Source organism: Protobothrops mucrosquamatus, unplaced genomic scaffold (genome assembly GCF_001527695.2).
Source record: "Protobothrops mucrosquamatus isolate PMUCROS unplaced genomic scaffold, P.Mucros_1.0 scaffold74, whole genome shotgun sequence".
Classification (NCBI taxonomy): domain Eukaryota; kingdom Metazoa; phylum Chordata; class Lepidosauria; order Squamata; family Viperidae; genus Protobothrops; species Protobothrops mucrosquamatus.
Genome location: NW_015386451.1, coordinates 104,655 through 121,354, shown reverse-complemented (window position 1 = coordinate 121,354; position 16,700 = coordinate 104,655). Strand labels below are relative to the sequence as shown.

Sequence of the window (16,700 nt, the reverse complement as noted above, 5' to 3'; positions counted from 1 at the left end):
AGGGCACCTGCCAGGTCAGCTGGCTCTCCTGGAACAGGCCTCTGGCTGGAGACCAGGGCTCAGGGGACACACGGAGAGGAACAAAGGCCGTTCTGATGAAGAGAAACAGAGCAGGACCTCCTGTGCCTGAGAAACAACACAACTGCAAGATGATGTAATAACCATCACCACATTCAAATATTTGAAGGGCTGTAAACAAACTGGGTTTATTAGCCGTTTCTCTAGGATTGGCTAGGATTGCTGGCACCTGGAGGCCAAAACCATCTGGTAGGTCAAAGGGGTCCCAGTCCAGCCCCAGAAAGCAGCATCAATGGTCCCCAAAGGACCAGTTAGCTTGGGCAGTTCCCATCTGGTGTCCAAGCTTTCCTTTCTAGGGAAGGTGGTGAGATTTTGCTCTTGTGTATCTTGAGTTGGAGGTTTTTAATGCTTTTTACTGGTTTTATTGTTTTAAAGTTTTTTTAAATTTTTAATTGTAATATATTTTATGAACTGTAAGTCATTAATTAAAATGGGAGGGCCACAGAAATTAAACGAACAAACAAGCAAACAAATAAATAAATGGAGTAAACATTAGAACTGGCCACTTGCAAGAATCTGCCCTTAAGTGGAAGCCACGGGGTGATCTTTGGATCCTTTCATCCACCGTCCAGGGAAAAGCTGCTTGCGGTCAGCCCAACCTTCCCAAGAAGCCCAATCTCTGAGGCCAGAAGACAGAAACAGCGATTCAGTGGTTCATTGCCATGGTTTAAGAGGAAGATACACACAAGTCAAATACTGGGAACAGCACAATCACTGAGCACACACGGAGGCTGACTGGACGGACTCCTCTCACCCGCAAAAGCCAGGGAAAGGACCGGTGGCCGCATCCAAGGGGGAGGAGAGCCGGGTCTTGGGAAGCCGGATGGGGCAGGCCAAGCCCATTTTCTGAAGAGGGGTGCAAATGGGTGGGCGCCTATCGTTTTTTGCTGCTCAAGTGTAGGAGGCTTAGCAACAAGGACACCCCCCTCCCCAATTCTCCAGGGGCCAAGCTGCATGGCTCTCAATCAAAACATGGGACTTTCAGCAAGAGCTTTGGGCCGGTTCAGAGGGAAGCTTTTTCGATTCCCGCTGGTGGGAGAAAAGCTGCCGAGGAGGTCAAGAGCACCAGCCTCACCTCTTCCGGTGAACAGAGGGTGATGCAGGTGCCCGGCCAAGACAAGGAGTGGGAAGAGCTCAGAACCAGCCGGGCAGGGAGAGCCTCTGTCTCGGCCGCAACGGCTCCCAGGCCTGACCTCGGAGTCGAGCCCTCCAGGGCCCTTGGAAACAGCTGCCCCTGGCCCTCCTGGCAGGAGGGGAGGGGGGCCTGGAGGGGCTGCTTAAGGAGAGAGCCTTCTCCATCTGGAGCCCAGCAAAGTCAATGCTGAGCCTGCTTAGGAACCCAGAGGCCACGAAGGAAGGGAGAAGCAGGCAGGCCCATAAGGGGAGGGGAGGGGTGGGGGGGGGAATGCCATTCTAGTATCACTCCCGGCAGAGGATCGCTGGCTAAGCAGCTGCTTCCAGGGTGCCTCAGAAGAGCTACGCTGGCCTAGTCTGAAAAGCACCTGTCTTCGAGCAAGATGGTGGCAACAGGAAGCAGATGCCAAGAGTGCGTCCCATATGGGGGCACCAGGATGGCCCAGGATGCGCCCAGCAAGACGCCTTCTCAACAGCACAATGAGTTGGTACAGACACAGCACAATTTAGCCTGTCCGATTCTGGCAAACACAAGGAGTCCAACAGGAAAGGGGATGCGTGCAGAGACCCTCCTGCCTCAGCTTCCCCAGGCGGGGGCTGAAGAAGCCCTCCGGGACATCTACAGGCTTTGCCAGACAAAGGGAAACACTCAGAAGATGGGAATGTAGTTATCAATCTTTGCTCGGTGGCGCTGGGCAATGCACTCCGCGATCCACACGATGTTGCGGCATTCTTGCTCCTTCAGTTTCACAAAAGCATAAAACACACCAAAATGGAACTGGTTCAGGAAGGCCAGCTTGTTCAGCTTCACCTGCCAGGAAGAGAAACACCTGAGCAGGCGTCCTGCTATCCTGGGAAGCCCCAACTGTCCCAGGCAAGAAGCAGCTTCTTCAATGGGCTTGGCAGGGGAGATTTTTGCAATACTGGCAGGCAAAGCTGCATATGGGAGGCTCCCCGTGACCTCTGCTGTGATGGCCACCCCCCCCCCTTGAGGTGCCGCAGGATTTGGTGAGCCTGTCCAGGCTGAACATTGGCCTTCTAAGCACGGCTGTCCCCCTGCTGAAGTGAGGCCGCTGCTCTTGAGGGCACAGCTCACCACTGCCCTGGTTTGCACCAGGGGAGCCCCACGGGGAGCAGCAGTGGAACGCCCTCTGTGCTGCACCCTGATTTATAGCTCTCTTCAATTCCAACTTTGCTTTCTGTCTAGCAGTGGCATAAAGGTACGGAGGGCGACAAGGCCAGACCACAGATTCTTTGTCCAAGGCCTTCAGCAAACCTGAAAAACTGCAGATGACAGCAAAGGACGTCTTTGTATTTCTCTGCTGCCACCTTGTGATGCTCATCATCATCACCACAATAACCCACAAAGGGCAGCCTTAGAAAAAGGTCCCAAGAAGAGCTGCAGCAGAGGAGGAAGGGTCCCTCTGGCTGCTGCCCCTTCTCCCTTCCTGATGCCACCACAGGCCCGTGGGGGATGGGGGTGGCTTCCCTCTTTGTCACAGAGTGAAAGAGCTACATGTATGTGGGGAGCTCCCACCTGCTCACCTCGTGCTCAAAGAACCGGTCCTCGAGGGTTTTGTCACCAGGGTTGCTACCTGCTCCTTCAAAGAGCAATTTATATTCCTGCAGGAGAAAGAGAAATGAGGGAGAACCAGAAAAGCTGGCATCCCACATCCCCGAGGTGCACCTTTCCTCAAGCAATACATGGAATACAATTTGGCTTGTTTAGGCAGCCTCAAGAGACTGGAAAAGAATCAGAACAGCAAAAAAAAGGCACCACTCGGCTAGCACAACACGCCGGCTGCCTTTATGGACAAGTGCCGGAACTCCCTTTGAGACAGGGGAGAGCCAATTTGGGCAGGGGGCTAAGGGGGTGCTGATCTCAAATCCAGAAGATCCTAAGCCCCGATTCTGCTTCAGGACCAAAAGGCCACTGGGCGACCTGGGCCAGTCCTCCCCCTGCCCAGCTCACGGGAGGAGAAAACGTGAGCTGCCTTGTGTTAATCCAAAATAAAGGAAGGGTAAACATCAACCCAGTCTCATTTTTGCTGGACCAGTACAAGATAATGGCAAGAAGAAATGTCCTAACTTCTCTCTCAGCAAGCGCTACCACCTGTATCGGAAGCAGCACCACATCCAGAATTCCAGTCCAAAAATCTAGAGGAGGCCAGGCCGGGAAATGCCTGTGCTGAGAAGGAGAGTCACAAAAAAGACACCTGCTCTAATGCAAAACTCAGGGTCAAAGTTCAGAAGGACACCAATGCAGGCAGCACCGGCCACTGTTCAAGCTGGGCTGCCCTAGTGAATGGGCTCCCTCGCACTGGCCAGTCCCACAAGACACAGCTGCCCCGGAGCCCTTACCGGGTAGTAATTGGCCACGGTTTTGACTTGCTCGTAGTCATCTGCCCTGGCGAGCTGAGCCAGGCCCTCGGGGTGGAGTTTGCCGCAGTGGGGGAAGAGCTTGGCGCGGTCCTCCTTGGACAACTCGGTGCCAAAGGAATTGATGGTGATGATGAAGGCTCTGCGATCCGCTTCGAACTGGAGGGGAAAAAGGCCGGGTCAGCAGGGAAGCAGCCGGGAGGGACCCAGGCAGGATCAGAGACAGCACGAGGAGGACGGGGCACAGTCAGTACAAGGGCAGCTGAGGGGAGGACCGACGAGGTAGGTCCAGCGGCAGATTCCACCCCACAAAGGCCCCCCTGCTCTCAGAAGCAACAGGGCCTCCTAGCTCTTTGTTTAATTGGATCAGCAATTCTTGCCAGCTTATCAGAAATAGGAAAACTAACTGTAGTGTTGAATTTCACACAGAGACAGACAGACAAAAGACAGAATGAGTTGGCAACTGCCTGCATAACCAAGAACTTCTACAGCAAAACTGTCTGATTTCTGTCTTGGGAAAATCAGATGCAATTTTTAAAAAAAGTTTCTAATATATGTTTTTTTACTCTGAAACTGTTCTTGTATAGACCAAGGAAGATAGGTGGGAAAAGAAAGAATTAACTGATACCGTGTGCCAAATTAAGTATTTGCAGAAACTGCTTAAACTTGGGCAAAGACAGACACCCAAAAGGAGAGAGCTGCCTTCTTACAGGTTGCAAATGGCTGTGACCCAGCCCAGGCAGAGGCATCCAAGGCCTGTGGCTCTCCTCTCTTGCCCAGCAAGCAGGAAGCTGGATCCCCACAGAGCAGGTGCTAAGCTGGCTCCTACCTCCAAAATCGGGCACATGGCGTCTGCTGTTGTGCCTCCCAGGCTCTTGCAGAACTTGTAGAAGGACTCCAGGTAAGCCTGGAAAGAAACAGTCAATGGTGAAGACCTGGCCCAGCAAGGCCAACAAGAGCAACCCATGCAAGCTGCAGAATCGCCCACTGAGGTGCTGACAGCCTGGCAGGGATACTGCCCTCCAGGAAGGGGGGGGCAGCATCTGGTTTGGTAGAAGAGTGAGAGGCTTTGGGACAGGCGAGAATCTTGAAACCAAATCCCCAGGAGACACAGCCTCTACGGACGCCTGGGAATGGACCAAAGCAATCAAAGCAGCTAGCGCAACTGGTGGGCAATTTGTAGGCTACTTTGGACATTAGCACTTAAAATCATCTTGCCTTTCTCCCCTCCTGAAATCTCTGAGGGCAGATGGACCGGCCTTTTCCTTTCGGAAGATTCAGCCAGCCCAGGCCGGACTATGAAGCCACCCAAGGACTTCCTCAAGGAAACAGATATCCTTGGCCAAACCTGTCCAGCAGCCTCTATGCTCAACTCTCTGCCCAGGAAGCTTGGCAGACCCCTCCCCCCCCACTACCCACATTCTTTTTATGCTTTCAGGTCGGCTGGGAGCCTCGGCACTTACGATCCCTCCCTCTCTCTCTCTCTCGTGGGAATCATTCTGACAAAGGGAAGTAGGTATAAGCAGCATCCTGGGCTTTGCCAGGCACGAAATGGACCATGAACCTGGAGCACCCAAGCCAGATCTTGACCTCCGTGCTTGGAGGCCAAAAGGGTGGCAGCAGCTTCTCACAGCACACCTCCTCACCCTCCCTTGTCTCACAAAGTGTCAACACACCCTTTCAGCAGCACTACCAGCTGTTATATCATGGCAAAAGAACTACTATCCCGAACTCCTACAGGACAAACGCTGAGGTCTTCCATCAGGTGTTGCAAGTGGTCCAACTCACCTTTTGCCCTTCAGATCCAAATGGATGCTCATCCCCAATATTTACTTCTCAAATATAACACGTGCGTTAAATTAATTCCGGGGGTTCTCCTTCATAGTGTGTACGTCTATCGCATTAACTCTCCCTTTGGCTGCCATCCAGAGACAAGAGCCTAACACAGTGGTTCTCTACCTTTTCTTCACCATGCCCCCCCCCTTAAATACCATGGCCATGGACCCCCAAGACTTAAGATTTAAATCATAATATTTCTTCAAGTCTTTGCTTCAAGCCTGTGATGACATCGCAGCTCCCCAGGGGTCCGTGGTCCACAGGATGAGAGCCACTGGCCTAACACCTCCTTACAAAAGCAGGACTTCGGTAGAAGTTGGTATCTGCCGTTTGTTTACTCTGCAGTTCCTATAGGAGAGCAAAAAGGAGCCTCCAGGGTGTAGGAGGCTGAGGCCTGGCCAACATGGCTCCCGCTTCCCCCCCCCCCCATGGAGGAGGAGGGGGCCTTGCCCTGGCCCTTCCAGCTTCAGTTCATTCTGCAGACCCAGCAATGTTGCACAAATGGGAGAAGATTGCAGCACCACATTTATTTGTCCCCAAGTACTAACCTTATACAAAGTATTTCGTATAATTTCTATGTTCATCTCATCCAGATCCTGCTCAGATATGCAATCCTGGAAAAAGGCAGCTAAAAGAAAAGAAAAAGGGTGAGCAGAAGAAGCAGCCACAGGACCCCTGCTTAGGCTTGCAGCCATCACTGCTTTGTGGAGGAGGAGGAGACCCCTCACCAAGCAGGCCCTGATGCTTTCCATAAAGACTCAGGCCAACGATCAAGCTTGGCAAGCCAGTTTTTCTGCCCACCCAGGACTGAGACCCCATTCAGTGGCCTTCCCACTAAAGCGCCACCCTCTTATCTTACCAAGAGGCGTGTCCACCAGGATGGCATTGTATAGCTCAGCTGGTGTCTGGGCAATATTCACAGCCTCCATCTGCTCAAAGCTGCCCAAGGGATGGCATTTGGGTACCAGTTCTGCGATGGAGCGTTGATGGAGCGTCCCAGTAATCAGCAGAATGACATTATCAATCATGTAGCTGTAGCTGAAAGAAAGCAGTGACAGCAGGGCTAGGACAGCAAGCAGCCCCTCTCCCACCCTCTCTCTGACTAGGTTCGTGCCACCAGGCTGGGCTGTGGGTGAAAAGAACAGTGGAGGTCCTGTCACTATCCGCAGGGCCTCGTCAATCCACACATACATTCCCGAAAAAGCTTCAAGGGGGTTTCTCAACCGCAACACCACATAAGTGTGGAGTAGACCATGGACTGGGGCTTCTGCTATTTGGGAAAGTTATGACTTCAAACCTGCTACCTTGCAAGAAACAAGTTTAAACTCATCCCCAAAATCTCAGCTGATGCGGAAGACCCTGATGAGCAGAGAGTCAGTGGTCAGAATTGGAGGCAAAGGCATTGGATTAGAGCAGGGGTGGGCAACCCTGACTCTTTTATGACTCGTGGACTTCAACTCCCAGAATTCCGGGAGAGCCAAGGTTGCCTACCCCAGGTTTAGAGCTACGAAGACCCAGATCCAAGTCTGTCCTCGGGCACAGACGTTTACCGGGTGGCCCGGGTCAGTCACTCGCAGCCCAGCCAGAGCAAACACAAGGAAATGACAGGTCCTCTCCAGGGAGGGCATTCCTTTTGTACTCAGAAGCAGGCTGAAGCATAGAGACACAGCACCAGGAGGAGGGCAAGAGTCTGAAAGCCCCTGCAGAGAGGTGGAAATAGACCAAGGCTGCTTCACTCCAAGAAACTTCTCAAAAAGCTATAAAACCCATTTGCTCCAAGTGATGTTTGTTTCACTACAGATCTTTCATCATAAAAAGGTAAAAAGATTTCTCTCCCGAGTGGAGCATGCAGAAAAGCCCCCTTTAAGACTGGGAAGCAGGACTGATCAAGCCTGCCCTGGATGCCCTCAACCCCACCGCAGAGGCCAGGGCCAGGGCACGCAGCGCATCCATGTGCTCCTGAAGCCCTCACCTGGGCAGAACAGCAAAGATGCCAGAGTACAGGGTGTTCTGAAGCAAGAGGCGTGAACCCAGAAGATTTGGGGGGCCAGGAAAGGATTTCAAGTTCTCTGCTGTATCCCAAACAATCCTGAAAGCAACCAGGCCCAGCTTCTGGTCAGGGCTGTCAATGTTTCCATTGTCTGCCAGGGCTCAACTCAAGATTTCATCCCATATGCTGAGTCCTCTTACACATTTTTGGCCTTTTAACTCTCATTATAAAATCAGGACTCAGTGATTAAAAGCACTGGCTGTCACACTTGTCTTCCCCTTTCTCACTTGTCTATAGAATTCTATCATCATATTCTTTCTGTTCAGTTCCTCAGTAAGTGACTTTTGAGTCATCCATCCAGGTAGTCAGGAATGCTTAAAATAGATGTTACCATCCCAAAAAAATCAGCCCAACATTTCTCTGCCTGGAGCCAGTGGCCATTTTGCACTCACCAGCTTCCCCAGGAGATCTGGACCTCCAGTGCCCAGAGGCTTTCTTAAGAGATGCCTACAAGAAGCCACCTTCTCAGACCCAGACTTCACTTACCACAGCAAATCGCCACCCAAAGGGGCTCCCAGGCCCTCTAGTGGAAGATAGCAAAAAGGGAACAAACCTCTCCCTCTGCCTATGAACGTGTGGATTGGGGACGAGAGAGATGATGGGATTCAGTTCTCTGTGGCTCTTTCAACCTTCCACACTCAAGTATGGACGGGACCCTTGGAGTACAAGGGGGTCACAGAGGCTCTCAAGTTGAATCCTGTGCTCTATGCAGGAATCATATTAACCAAGAGATGGTTCTCTAGCTTCTACTTAAGCGTTTCTCAACTTTGGTGACTTTTAAGTTGCAGGGACCTGGACTCCCAGCATGCTGACTGGGGAACTCTGGGAGTTCAAATCCATACAACTTAAATTCACCAAGATTGAGATGCACTGCTCTACCTTCAATGAAACTCATGAATTCTTTGTGCCAATGTTTCTATCACTGAATTGCTGTAGAAAGTTGGTTTTCCCTCCCCACCCAACAGTCAACATTACTCTGTCTTCCACTAAACAACAGAAAGTGATCATGGTCTCCCTGAGGAGTGTCACTATAGGGGAAAGCAACCTGGTATGGCAGCCAGACAGGTCAATGTGTTGCACCCAGGAAAGAACTGTGCCACTTAAGCTGTGTCCGGTGGTGGGCCTGGCAAGTCAACAGGACATGGAGAAACTGGATTGGGTTTAGAATGATAACAGACCTGGAAAGCAAACTGATGAGAAATAGATAAACTGTCTGGGCATGTTTATGTTTCAAAGAGGGGAGATAAAATAAAAATCTACACACTTCTGAATCTAAAAAAAAAACATTTTACAATTTCCATGAGGGGATAGACTTATTTTCTGTTTAAACAGGAGGCAGAACAAGGACCAATGGACTGAAATTAACAACTGAATGTTATTATTAAACTGTTTTAAATATACACATAGTCCATACTTAATTATTGTAACTGGGATGGGCAACTTTGCCATTAAGCAAAGTGGTCGCTAAATGAGAAATCACATGAGTGCATGCAGTGGATGCAGAGACAAGACTAGTCATTTTCATATTTTCCCTTTTGTTTGCCTCCTAACCACTCCCTCACCCTTTGGCAGCAGGAAATAGTCAAGAAGGGAGAAATTGTCTACAGAAATTACGTACTTGGCCCACCCCCTCCAGAGCAGAGACTGGAGACGTAGAGATTTCAAAAAAGTAAACTGTTTGCTCTTCTACACGTAGAGAAAAATGCGATCGTGCTGGCAGCGGGAAACACCTTGCTTTCTTGCAATCTCTTTCTCTACAATCTACAGGGCTACCTGTAGATATCGTAAGAGCTACTAAGAGCTCAGGACAGAAGTGGATTCTTTTTGCAAGATGACCATCTGTCAGGAATAGCTTAGCGGATTCCTGAAGTGACCAGAAAATCAAACCTATAATGTCCCTTCCAACTCATACATCCTATATCAATTCCCCCATGGCTCCTTTTCTCAAGACTAAACAAGCCAGCATTTTTAATTCCTGTCCACAAGATTTGGTATCTGGTCTCATCATCCTAACGTCCTTTCATTCATTTCTGACTTTGCAGAACATTTACAGTTAAATACCAAATGCTCCATTTTGGACAGTTTAAGCCCCCTTAAACTGGAATCGCCACAAAATTCCCTTCAGCTTCTAATGAATCCAACACAGAAATTCAAGGCTAGAATAAGGGGTTGTGATCTTAGGACACAATTTGCCATAAACAATTTGTAAGCGTGAGGTATGAAAGACTCTAGAAGTCCTTTGACATCGCTCAAAGCTTTCCGTATAAATGAAAACAAAGCGTGCTGTGTTTCCACAAAATCTACCTGGCAGACTTGTGCCAGCCAGATTCCCAGGGTTCTTTTGCCCTGCAGATTCAGACTTACGTGATGAAATCCAGGAAGCTGGCCAAAGGCTCGTAAGCGTGATTCCGCATGTGGCGGAACTCCACAACCATCTTCTCCTTCAGTTTGTCATCAATGACAGAGACGGTGAGAGGAGAGGCCTCATTTGCCAGGAAGTTCCCATAGTCTGTACTCTGGAGATGAAGCTTCAAATCTGAAAAATTAAAAGAAAAAATTCAGGCATGAAAATTGATGGAAGACGCTTGGCAATCACTAACAATAGTTTCCACTGTAGGCTAGAGATAATTCCTGATGCAGCAGCTGAAAACAGCTCTCGGGAATGAAAGGGCAGCCTGCTCGAGGCTCTGGTTTATGGCTAAAGAGGCCAAAGAGGATGGGGATGCTCTTAACTTGGTCTGGATGACGTGCTTCTATTCCCCAAAAAGCTTAGTTGCAGTTGGGATCGCTCAGCTGTTGCTGGATTTGAAAGAGTTGATATAATTGCAACTAGAATGCCAAAAGCCAAATTAGCAAGGGTTCCCTCTGCCTTGGTTACACGTCCTGCAAGGCACTTTGCACTTCACTCTTGAGAAATATCCAGAAATTAGGACAGGTGCAGAATGAAGCAGCCAGGCCACTGACACAAGACAGAGGGACCATCTCCCTGCACAATTTTTAAGTGTTAAACAAATTAATGAGCTGGCAGCCTGCAGCCTCCCCTCTCCCACAAGGAACCCTGGTGGGTAGGAAAGGCTGCCCAGGCCCTGCTGCCAAGCGGAGGCGATGCAAGAAAGGGGCTACTCCTGTGCGGTTTCCAGAGAAACGGATTTCGCTCCCACAATTTCAGAAAATGGTAAAAGTGCTTCTCCTCTGCTAACTTTTAAAGATTTCAATTTTTTAATTTGTTCTGTGTTTTTAAAGCTTTTAAGCGGCTTCGAGTGAAAGATGAGATATAAATTCAGAAATTAATAAAACCTGCCTTAAACAAGAAAGCTTGTATTTCACATTTTCAGTAATTAAAAAGCCGCAGCTGCCGCTCCCAAGAGAACGTCAGGCGCCTCCTCTGGTTTTACCAAAGCGCCCACTTTTCCTCCGGCCAGCGAACAGCCACGCCAGGGCGCGCAGGGCCCGAGGAGGGAAGGCCGCGGCTTCCGCCTTTTCCCGCCCCGGCGCTCGGCGCCGCATCCCTGCTGACCACCCTGCATCGCCGCGCAGCTGGGCGAGGGCGGCCCAGGGCCTCGGCCGCCTCGGCTCCGCAGCCCCGGCTCCCCGAAAGCGGGCGGGAGCAGCCCCGGCGGGGCGTCCGCAGAAGGAGCGGTGCGTCTCCGAAGCCCGGGGGGGGGGCTGCGCGCCGGTCTCGGCGTCGTGAGGGGGGAGCGGCGAGGCCCGAGATGGAGGGAGGTCCGCCGCCGCCGCCACCGCGCCACCCACCTTCCAGGCTCTCGCACTGGACCAGGTTGACGTAGTCGGCCTGACTGAGCACCCCGGCCTTGAAGCCGCGCACCAGGCCCTCCAGGTAGCCGCTGTCCACGTTAAAGTAGAGCTCTGGGAAGCAGGAGAGCAGCATGGCGGCGGCGGCGGCGGCGGAGCCCGGTCTGTCCCGTGACGCTCAGCACTTCCGCCGCCGCGGCCATAGAGACGCACGGAGGAGCGGTTTCCGGCGCCACCAGAGCGCCCGTCTTCGGGGGGGCGGGCGGTATCGGGCGAGCCCGGGCAGGGTCTGGCCGTCGGACGGATGGGGCTCTCGAGAGGGGGTCGGTTCCGTTCCTGGGACATGAATTAGAAGCTGACAGAATCGGAGAGCTGCAAGGGAGCCCGAACCCTGCTCAGGCAGGAGAGACCCCGACCCATTCCGGACAAATGGGCTGGCAGATGCAGTCCTCGACTTACAACAGTTCATTCAAAGTTACAACAGCACTGAAAAAATGACATGACCATTTATCACCCTTAGACCGTTGCAGCATCCCCATGCTTGGCAACTGGTTCGATATTTATGATGGTTGCAGGGTCTCAGTGTCATGTGATCCCCTTTTGTGACCTGGCAAAAACAAAGTCGGTGGGAAAGCCAGATTCACTTAATGACGGTGTTACTAATTTAACAACTGCAGTGATTCACTTAACAAATGTGGCAAGAAACATCGTAAAATGGGGCAAAACTTAACAAATGTCTCACTTAGCAACATACATTTTGGTCTCAACTGTGGCTGTAAGTCAAGGACTACCTGTAATATACCTAGGTAGGACAAGTTCTCCAGAGACACTCTTTGAGTCATTTTCACATTTGTTTTTTATTCTCTGCTTTATATTGTTAACCATTCTCATGGGTGTTACTATATTTTTCACATGTATGATAGGAATAAGTGAAAGGTCTTCAAAATTCAATATTGAAAGAGAAATTTAAAATTGAATTTGCTGCAGTGGAAACTTACTGAGTGGAGAAACGAGTTTACCAAAGAAACTACAATGGATGGGAACCAGGAAAGGATAGCATAAAGGGAGGATGTAAGTGAAACACATAGGCAAAATTGTTATCTAGGTCTTCAGAATGGGAAAAGGAGCTGTAAGAGGAGATAACTAGCAAAACTGGAAAGAACTTATTTTTCTAAGAAGTCATAAAAAAGGGGAACCCAGAACTCAGACAACTGAGCATGTGCAATTAGTTGATTAATATTAACTGACACACCTTGCAAAAATTATCTCCTAATTTTAATGTACATGTCATGTATGATTTAGTATGTAACAGGAAATAGGTAGGAGGCGGTTGGAAAGAGTGCCTCAGCCAATGGGGAAAGAGGAGGGATGTGGTGTCCGGGACAGGGCTGTATAAAGAAGGGAATATTTTGGGTTGAATCTTTGGAGAGAACCAAGCTTTGATAGCTTCTCTTCCCGCTTATTGCAGTAAACGAAACAAAAGGCCTTCACTGGGTCTTGGCTGGTTATTGGTCAGGCGAGCTCGCCTCTGGCCACGAAGGAAAGTAGCCAGGAGCACATAACATGTATGAGATCCGTTTTTGAGTCAATTCCCTATATTTTTTCAGTTCTGTTTGCAGAATAGGGAATATCACTCTCATTAGAGGAGACCAGAGGCAGCTTGGCTCCTGCCTGCTGAATTGAGGCAAAGGGATAATTTTGTAAATAAAAGAAACTGAACACCTTATTGGAATCTGGAAAACAGAAATCCATGGAAAGTAGGGACAAGTTTGGGCAATAAGGTTAAAGTCAGATTATGGAAATGGTGGAAATAAGATGAGAGGCTGGAGACCCTGTTACACTGTTTTGATTGAGGTTGGGTGAAAAGATAAGAGATAAGATAACCTTTATTGTCATTTTTTTACTGTGGGCACAACGGCACACATCTTACTTAGAGAATATAAACAGTTGAAGCTAAAGCTTTTAGCTTTCTGGTTTTACTTAACACAATTAATGAAAAAAAAGTCACATTTCATGGATTCTTTCTCATAGGTGATTTATTGGAATGTAAAAGGAATATATATGGACCCTACATCTATTCAAGATTAGTAAATGACAGCCTGCAGAATGCAAACTAGTTCCTGCCACAGGGGAAAGTGCTAAATTTCTTACAGAAGCAGTTAGCGTTGAAAAAGCGGCAGTAGCAAGTGGCACACGGGTCACAGCATGGCAGTTTGTGCCCAAGGCAGGATTCCTGGACACGGACACATCTCCGTGGAGAACGCCCTTCCCGCTCCTGGGCCTGCAGTGCTGCTGACATCTGCAAGGAGATCACAAAGAGGGTCACAGCCAAGGCAATATTTAATGCAAGTCTGAGGAGTTCTAAAATGGCCTTACCTGGAAAATACATTAAAAATAACAAGGTGTGTTTTCAGTGAAGGCACAAACCAGAAAAATAGTCTGTGACATTTTAATGCAGGATTTATTATTGAATCTCCAATCCTTGTTTATAGACATTAACATTATTCACCAAAGCATCAGAGAGCAGGACGAGAAACAATGGTTGGAAACTGATCAAAGAGAGAAGCAACCTGGAATTAAGGAGAAACTTCCTAACAGTGAGGACAATTAACCAGTGGAACAGCTTGCCTCCAGAAATCGTGGGCGCTCCATCACTGGAGATTTTTAAGAAGAGGCTAGACAGTCACTTGTCTGAGATGGTATAGGTTCTCCTGCTTGAGCAGGGGGTTGGACTAGAAGACTTCCAAGGTCCCTTCCAGCTCTATTCTATTCTAAGATACTTTATTAAAGCCTATTTCCAGATAGTTTGACACAATCCTTAAGGAGCTTCCATATCTAAAGTTGCACAAGAGTTCTTCCAAGTAGACAGTCAGCAAACTGACCTGGTTATCAAGTTTTTTCTGCTGTAATACAATGGAGACCCTCTAAACATGCATACTTTGGTCTAAACTGTGGGGGTTGCTTTGTATAAAGGTTGATATTCCAACATTACAAAAAGGCATTCTGTAAAGTTGATCACTTTGCCAGCTGATGGATTGGCAGAACGTGTGCAAGAAATCCAGTTTAGAAAGATAAGAAGTGGGCAGATTACATCAGACTGTGGACCCAGCTGGGCCAAGGGACACCGGAGTCTAAGGCAAGCTCTTTCTTAGCCACACCTGAGAAAATGGGGCCTTCTGCATGCAAATCCTGGGTTACTGAATAGCAAACAATTCTACAGGTTAAAGGCTTTCGTGGCTGGGGAGGACCCTCCTCTCGCATCTGCAGTATATAGGAACCTGAAGAGTTCCTATCCATCAAAGCAGAAAACGGTCAACAGTTCTGTCTGGAGATTTGCTTTTTGCAGGAGCAGAAAGAATGAGTCAAAAATTATTTAGGTTACCATCATGCTGGCTTCTGGCTCAAGATCATCTTGGACTCTTGGTGTTCCCAGAGTCACTTGTTTAAAATCTGTAAAAGAAAGTAAGAAAGTTAAATTAGATTCCAACAGCTGAAGAAGTTTGAGAAACCAAACTGGATTGAGGCTTATTTCAGAAGCCCCATAGTATCAATAAAGCTAACAAATAATTCTTCGTCAAACCAATACACTATTAAAATCCCTAGCTTCGAATGCTTAAGAAGCTATCTGTATTCTTCCCCATCAGATGTTGATCAGAAGGCAATTCCAGCAGAGATCCAGGTAGGGGTGGTAAAGAATCATGTCTATCAATTTTTTCTGTTCACAACCAAACATGGGAACATCTGGAAGCTGCATGGAGAAGCTATGGAAACACTTACCTGGGATGTGGACCTCCTTGACCATCTCAAGGCCTGGGGAACTGGGCCTGCCTGTATCTTCCAGGATAGGACCCCTCTCGTCCAGGCGGCCATGGCCAGAAGCCAGGAATGCAAGGGCCACCTGTAGGACTCCCAAGGACAGCAGCAGTCTCCTCAACATGATCCCTGCAAGTCACCTGCACGCCAAGTGGATGAGAAGAGTTCAGGGGTTGTGGGAGACCCACTCAGAACCACCAAGTGGCAGTCGAGCAGAAAGCTGAGCTTGCCACCTCATGGTCTCCATCCATCACTGCACAAACACACATTCAAGACCCTTCCCAATGCCCTTCTACCCATCACCCTATTCATTTTACCTATTAATTTTACCTTCTTTCCAAAATTGGGTTCTGTTCAGTTTGTTAGGCTAGAACTGAGGAAATCTTTCCAGGGCTTTATTTCTGCACGAGTCAGCTGCTCAGTTGTCCCTGGGGAGAGCAGCCTCCTCCTCTGTCTCAGATTGGGGTTCCCACACTAAAGCTGTGGGCAGCCTCGCCCCTATCAGGCCAGCTCTGGAGGGCACCTGTGCCAGGAGGGGCATCCTACAGAGGTTCAGCTTTCCCTCCTGGGGCATCTCTGGGGTTGAGAGAGATGGCTCTGCTGCTGCCAACAGAGGGGCTGTGCTTCGTTCCTGTCCCTCCCCCCCAATCCTCCCACTTTTAAGGATAATGCCCAGTGTCCTCCTTGCCCCTTGTCATCAGTTCAGGAGTGGGAAAGCTTCTGCTTCTCAGCTGCAAAGGCTGAGGGCTGGGCAATCCCCCCTCCCCTTATTCATCCCACACCCAAGCAGAGTCTAAAGGTGAAGGAAGTATTTTCCACTTCCCCAGCTACATCCCCTCGATACCTGGCCAGCCTGCCCTGCAGCATTTGCTCTGCTGTTCAGGCCCACCACTTCCCCCCTTTGGCCCCCCAGACCCCTCCCAGTTTTCCACCGTTTGAAGGCCAGCCCCCCCCCCCAGCACATCTTCATCTGGGGTAGAAGGACACGCGGAGGCTTCCCTGCATGCGTTTCAGACGCTGCTGACTGCCTGCTCCCCAGAGGCCCAGAAAAAGGTGGCAAGGCCAACTTCCATCTTGGGGATGTAGATACGAACTTCGGGATACCCAAGTGAACAGTTAACTTAGGGAAGTTGGTCCCCATTCCTGCTACCATGCCGACTCAGATGATTCCCTAGTTGGCTGGTGACAAGAGCAATGGCACTGTAGAAATTCTCTCTCTCTCCTTTTCTTCTCCTCCTCCTCTTTTTCTTCCTTTTCCTCCCTTCCCTCTCCTCCTTCCCTGCTATTCACATAAGCACTTTTATAAGCATTTCATTCAGAGGCACACTCAGCACTCAAGACAGCACCATGGAACGATGCTCCAGAAAAGATGCAAGAGAACCAGAGCAGGGACTGACAATGAGGGTAGCAAATGTTGTGCCAGTGTGATAGACAAGAGCTCTCTGTCCCAGATCTAGGGGTTTTTTCCAATCTGTCAAATGCTTTCTCACCCACAGCATTTCAGACCCCCCTTGCAGCTGCCTAAGCATCACTCGACTTGCTCTCATTCTATCCCCCCTTGCAAAAGGTTCAGAGAGCCCTCCGGATGATCCTCATTCTCCCCTGCCCCCGCTAAGGTAAGGGATGATGGAGGGGAGTCTGCCTTCATCTTCCCGTC

General features: G+C 49.5%; 2 protein-coding genes across 2 annotated transcripts; both read right to left on the bottom strand.

Moving 5' to 3' along the window:
* Window positions 1–1,484: 1,484 nt before the first annotated feature.
* On the bottom strand, window positions 1,485–11,366 carry ATP6V0D1 (ATPase H+ transporting V0 subunit d1). Its single transcript, XM_015812183.1, has 8 exons — window positions 11,231–11,366; window positions 9,842–10,013; window positions 6,287–6,465; window positions 5,976–6,055; window positions 4,421–4,498; window positions 3,574–3,750; window positions 2,758–2,835; window positions 1,485–2,023 (listed from the first exon to the last, which is right to left on the bottom strand). Exons 1-8 carry the CDS (start codon window positions 11,364–11,366, stop codon window positions 1,862–1,864), a joined length of 1,062 nt encoding a protein of 353 aa, XP_015667669.1. The 3' UTR covers window positions 1,485–1,861.
* A 1,903-nt stretch (window positions 11,367–13,269) lies between these two features.
* Window positions 13,270–15,170, bottom strand: AGRP (agouti related neuropeptide). The gene is made up of 3 exons (XM_015812191.1): window positions 15,008–15,170; window positions 14,613–14,680; window positions 13,270–13,529 (listed from the first exon to the last, which is right to left on the bottom strand). Exons 1-3 carry the CDS (start codon window positions 15,165–15,167, stop codon window positions 13,344–13,346), a joined length of 414 nt encoding a protein of 137 aa, XP_015667677.1. The 5' UTR covers window positions 15,168–15,170; the 3' UTR covers window positions 13,270–13,343.
* Between the last annotated feature and the right edge of the window lie 1,530 nt (window positions 15,171–16,700).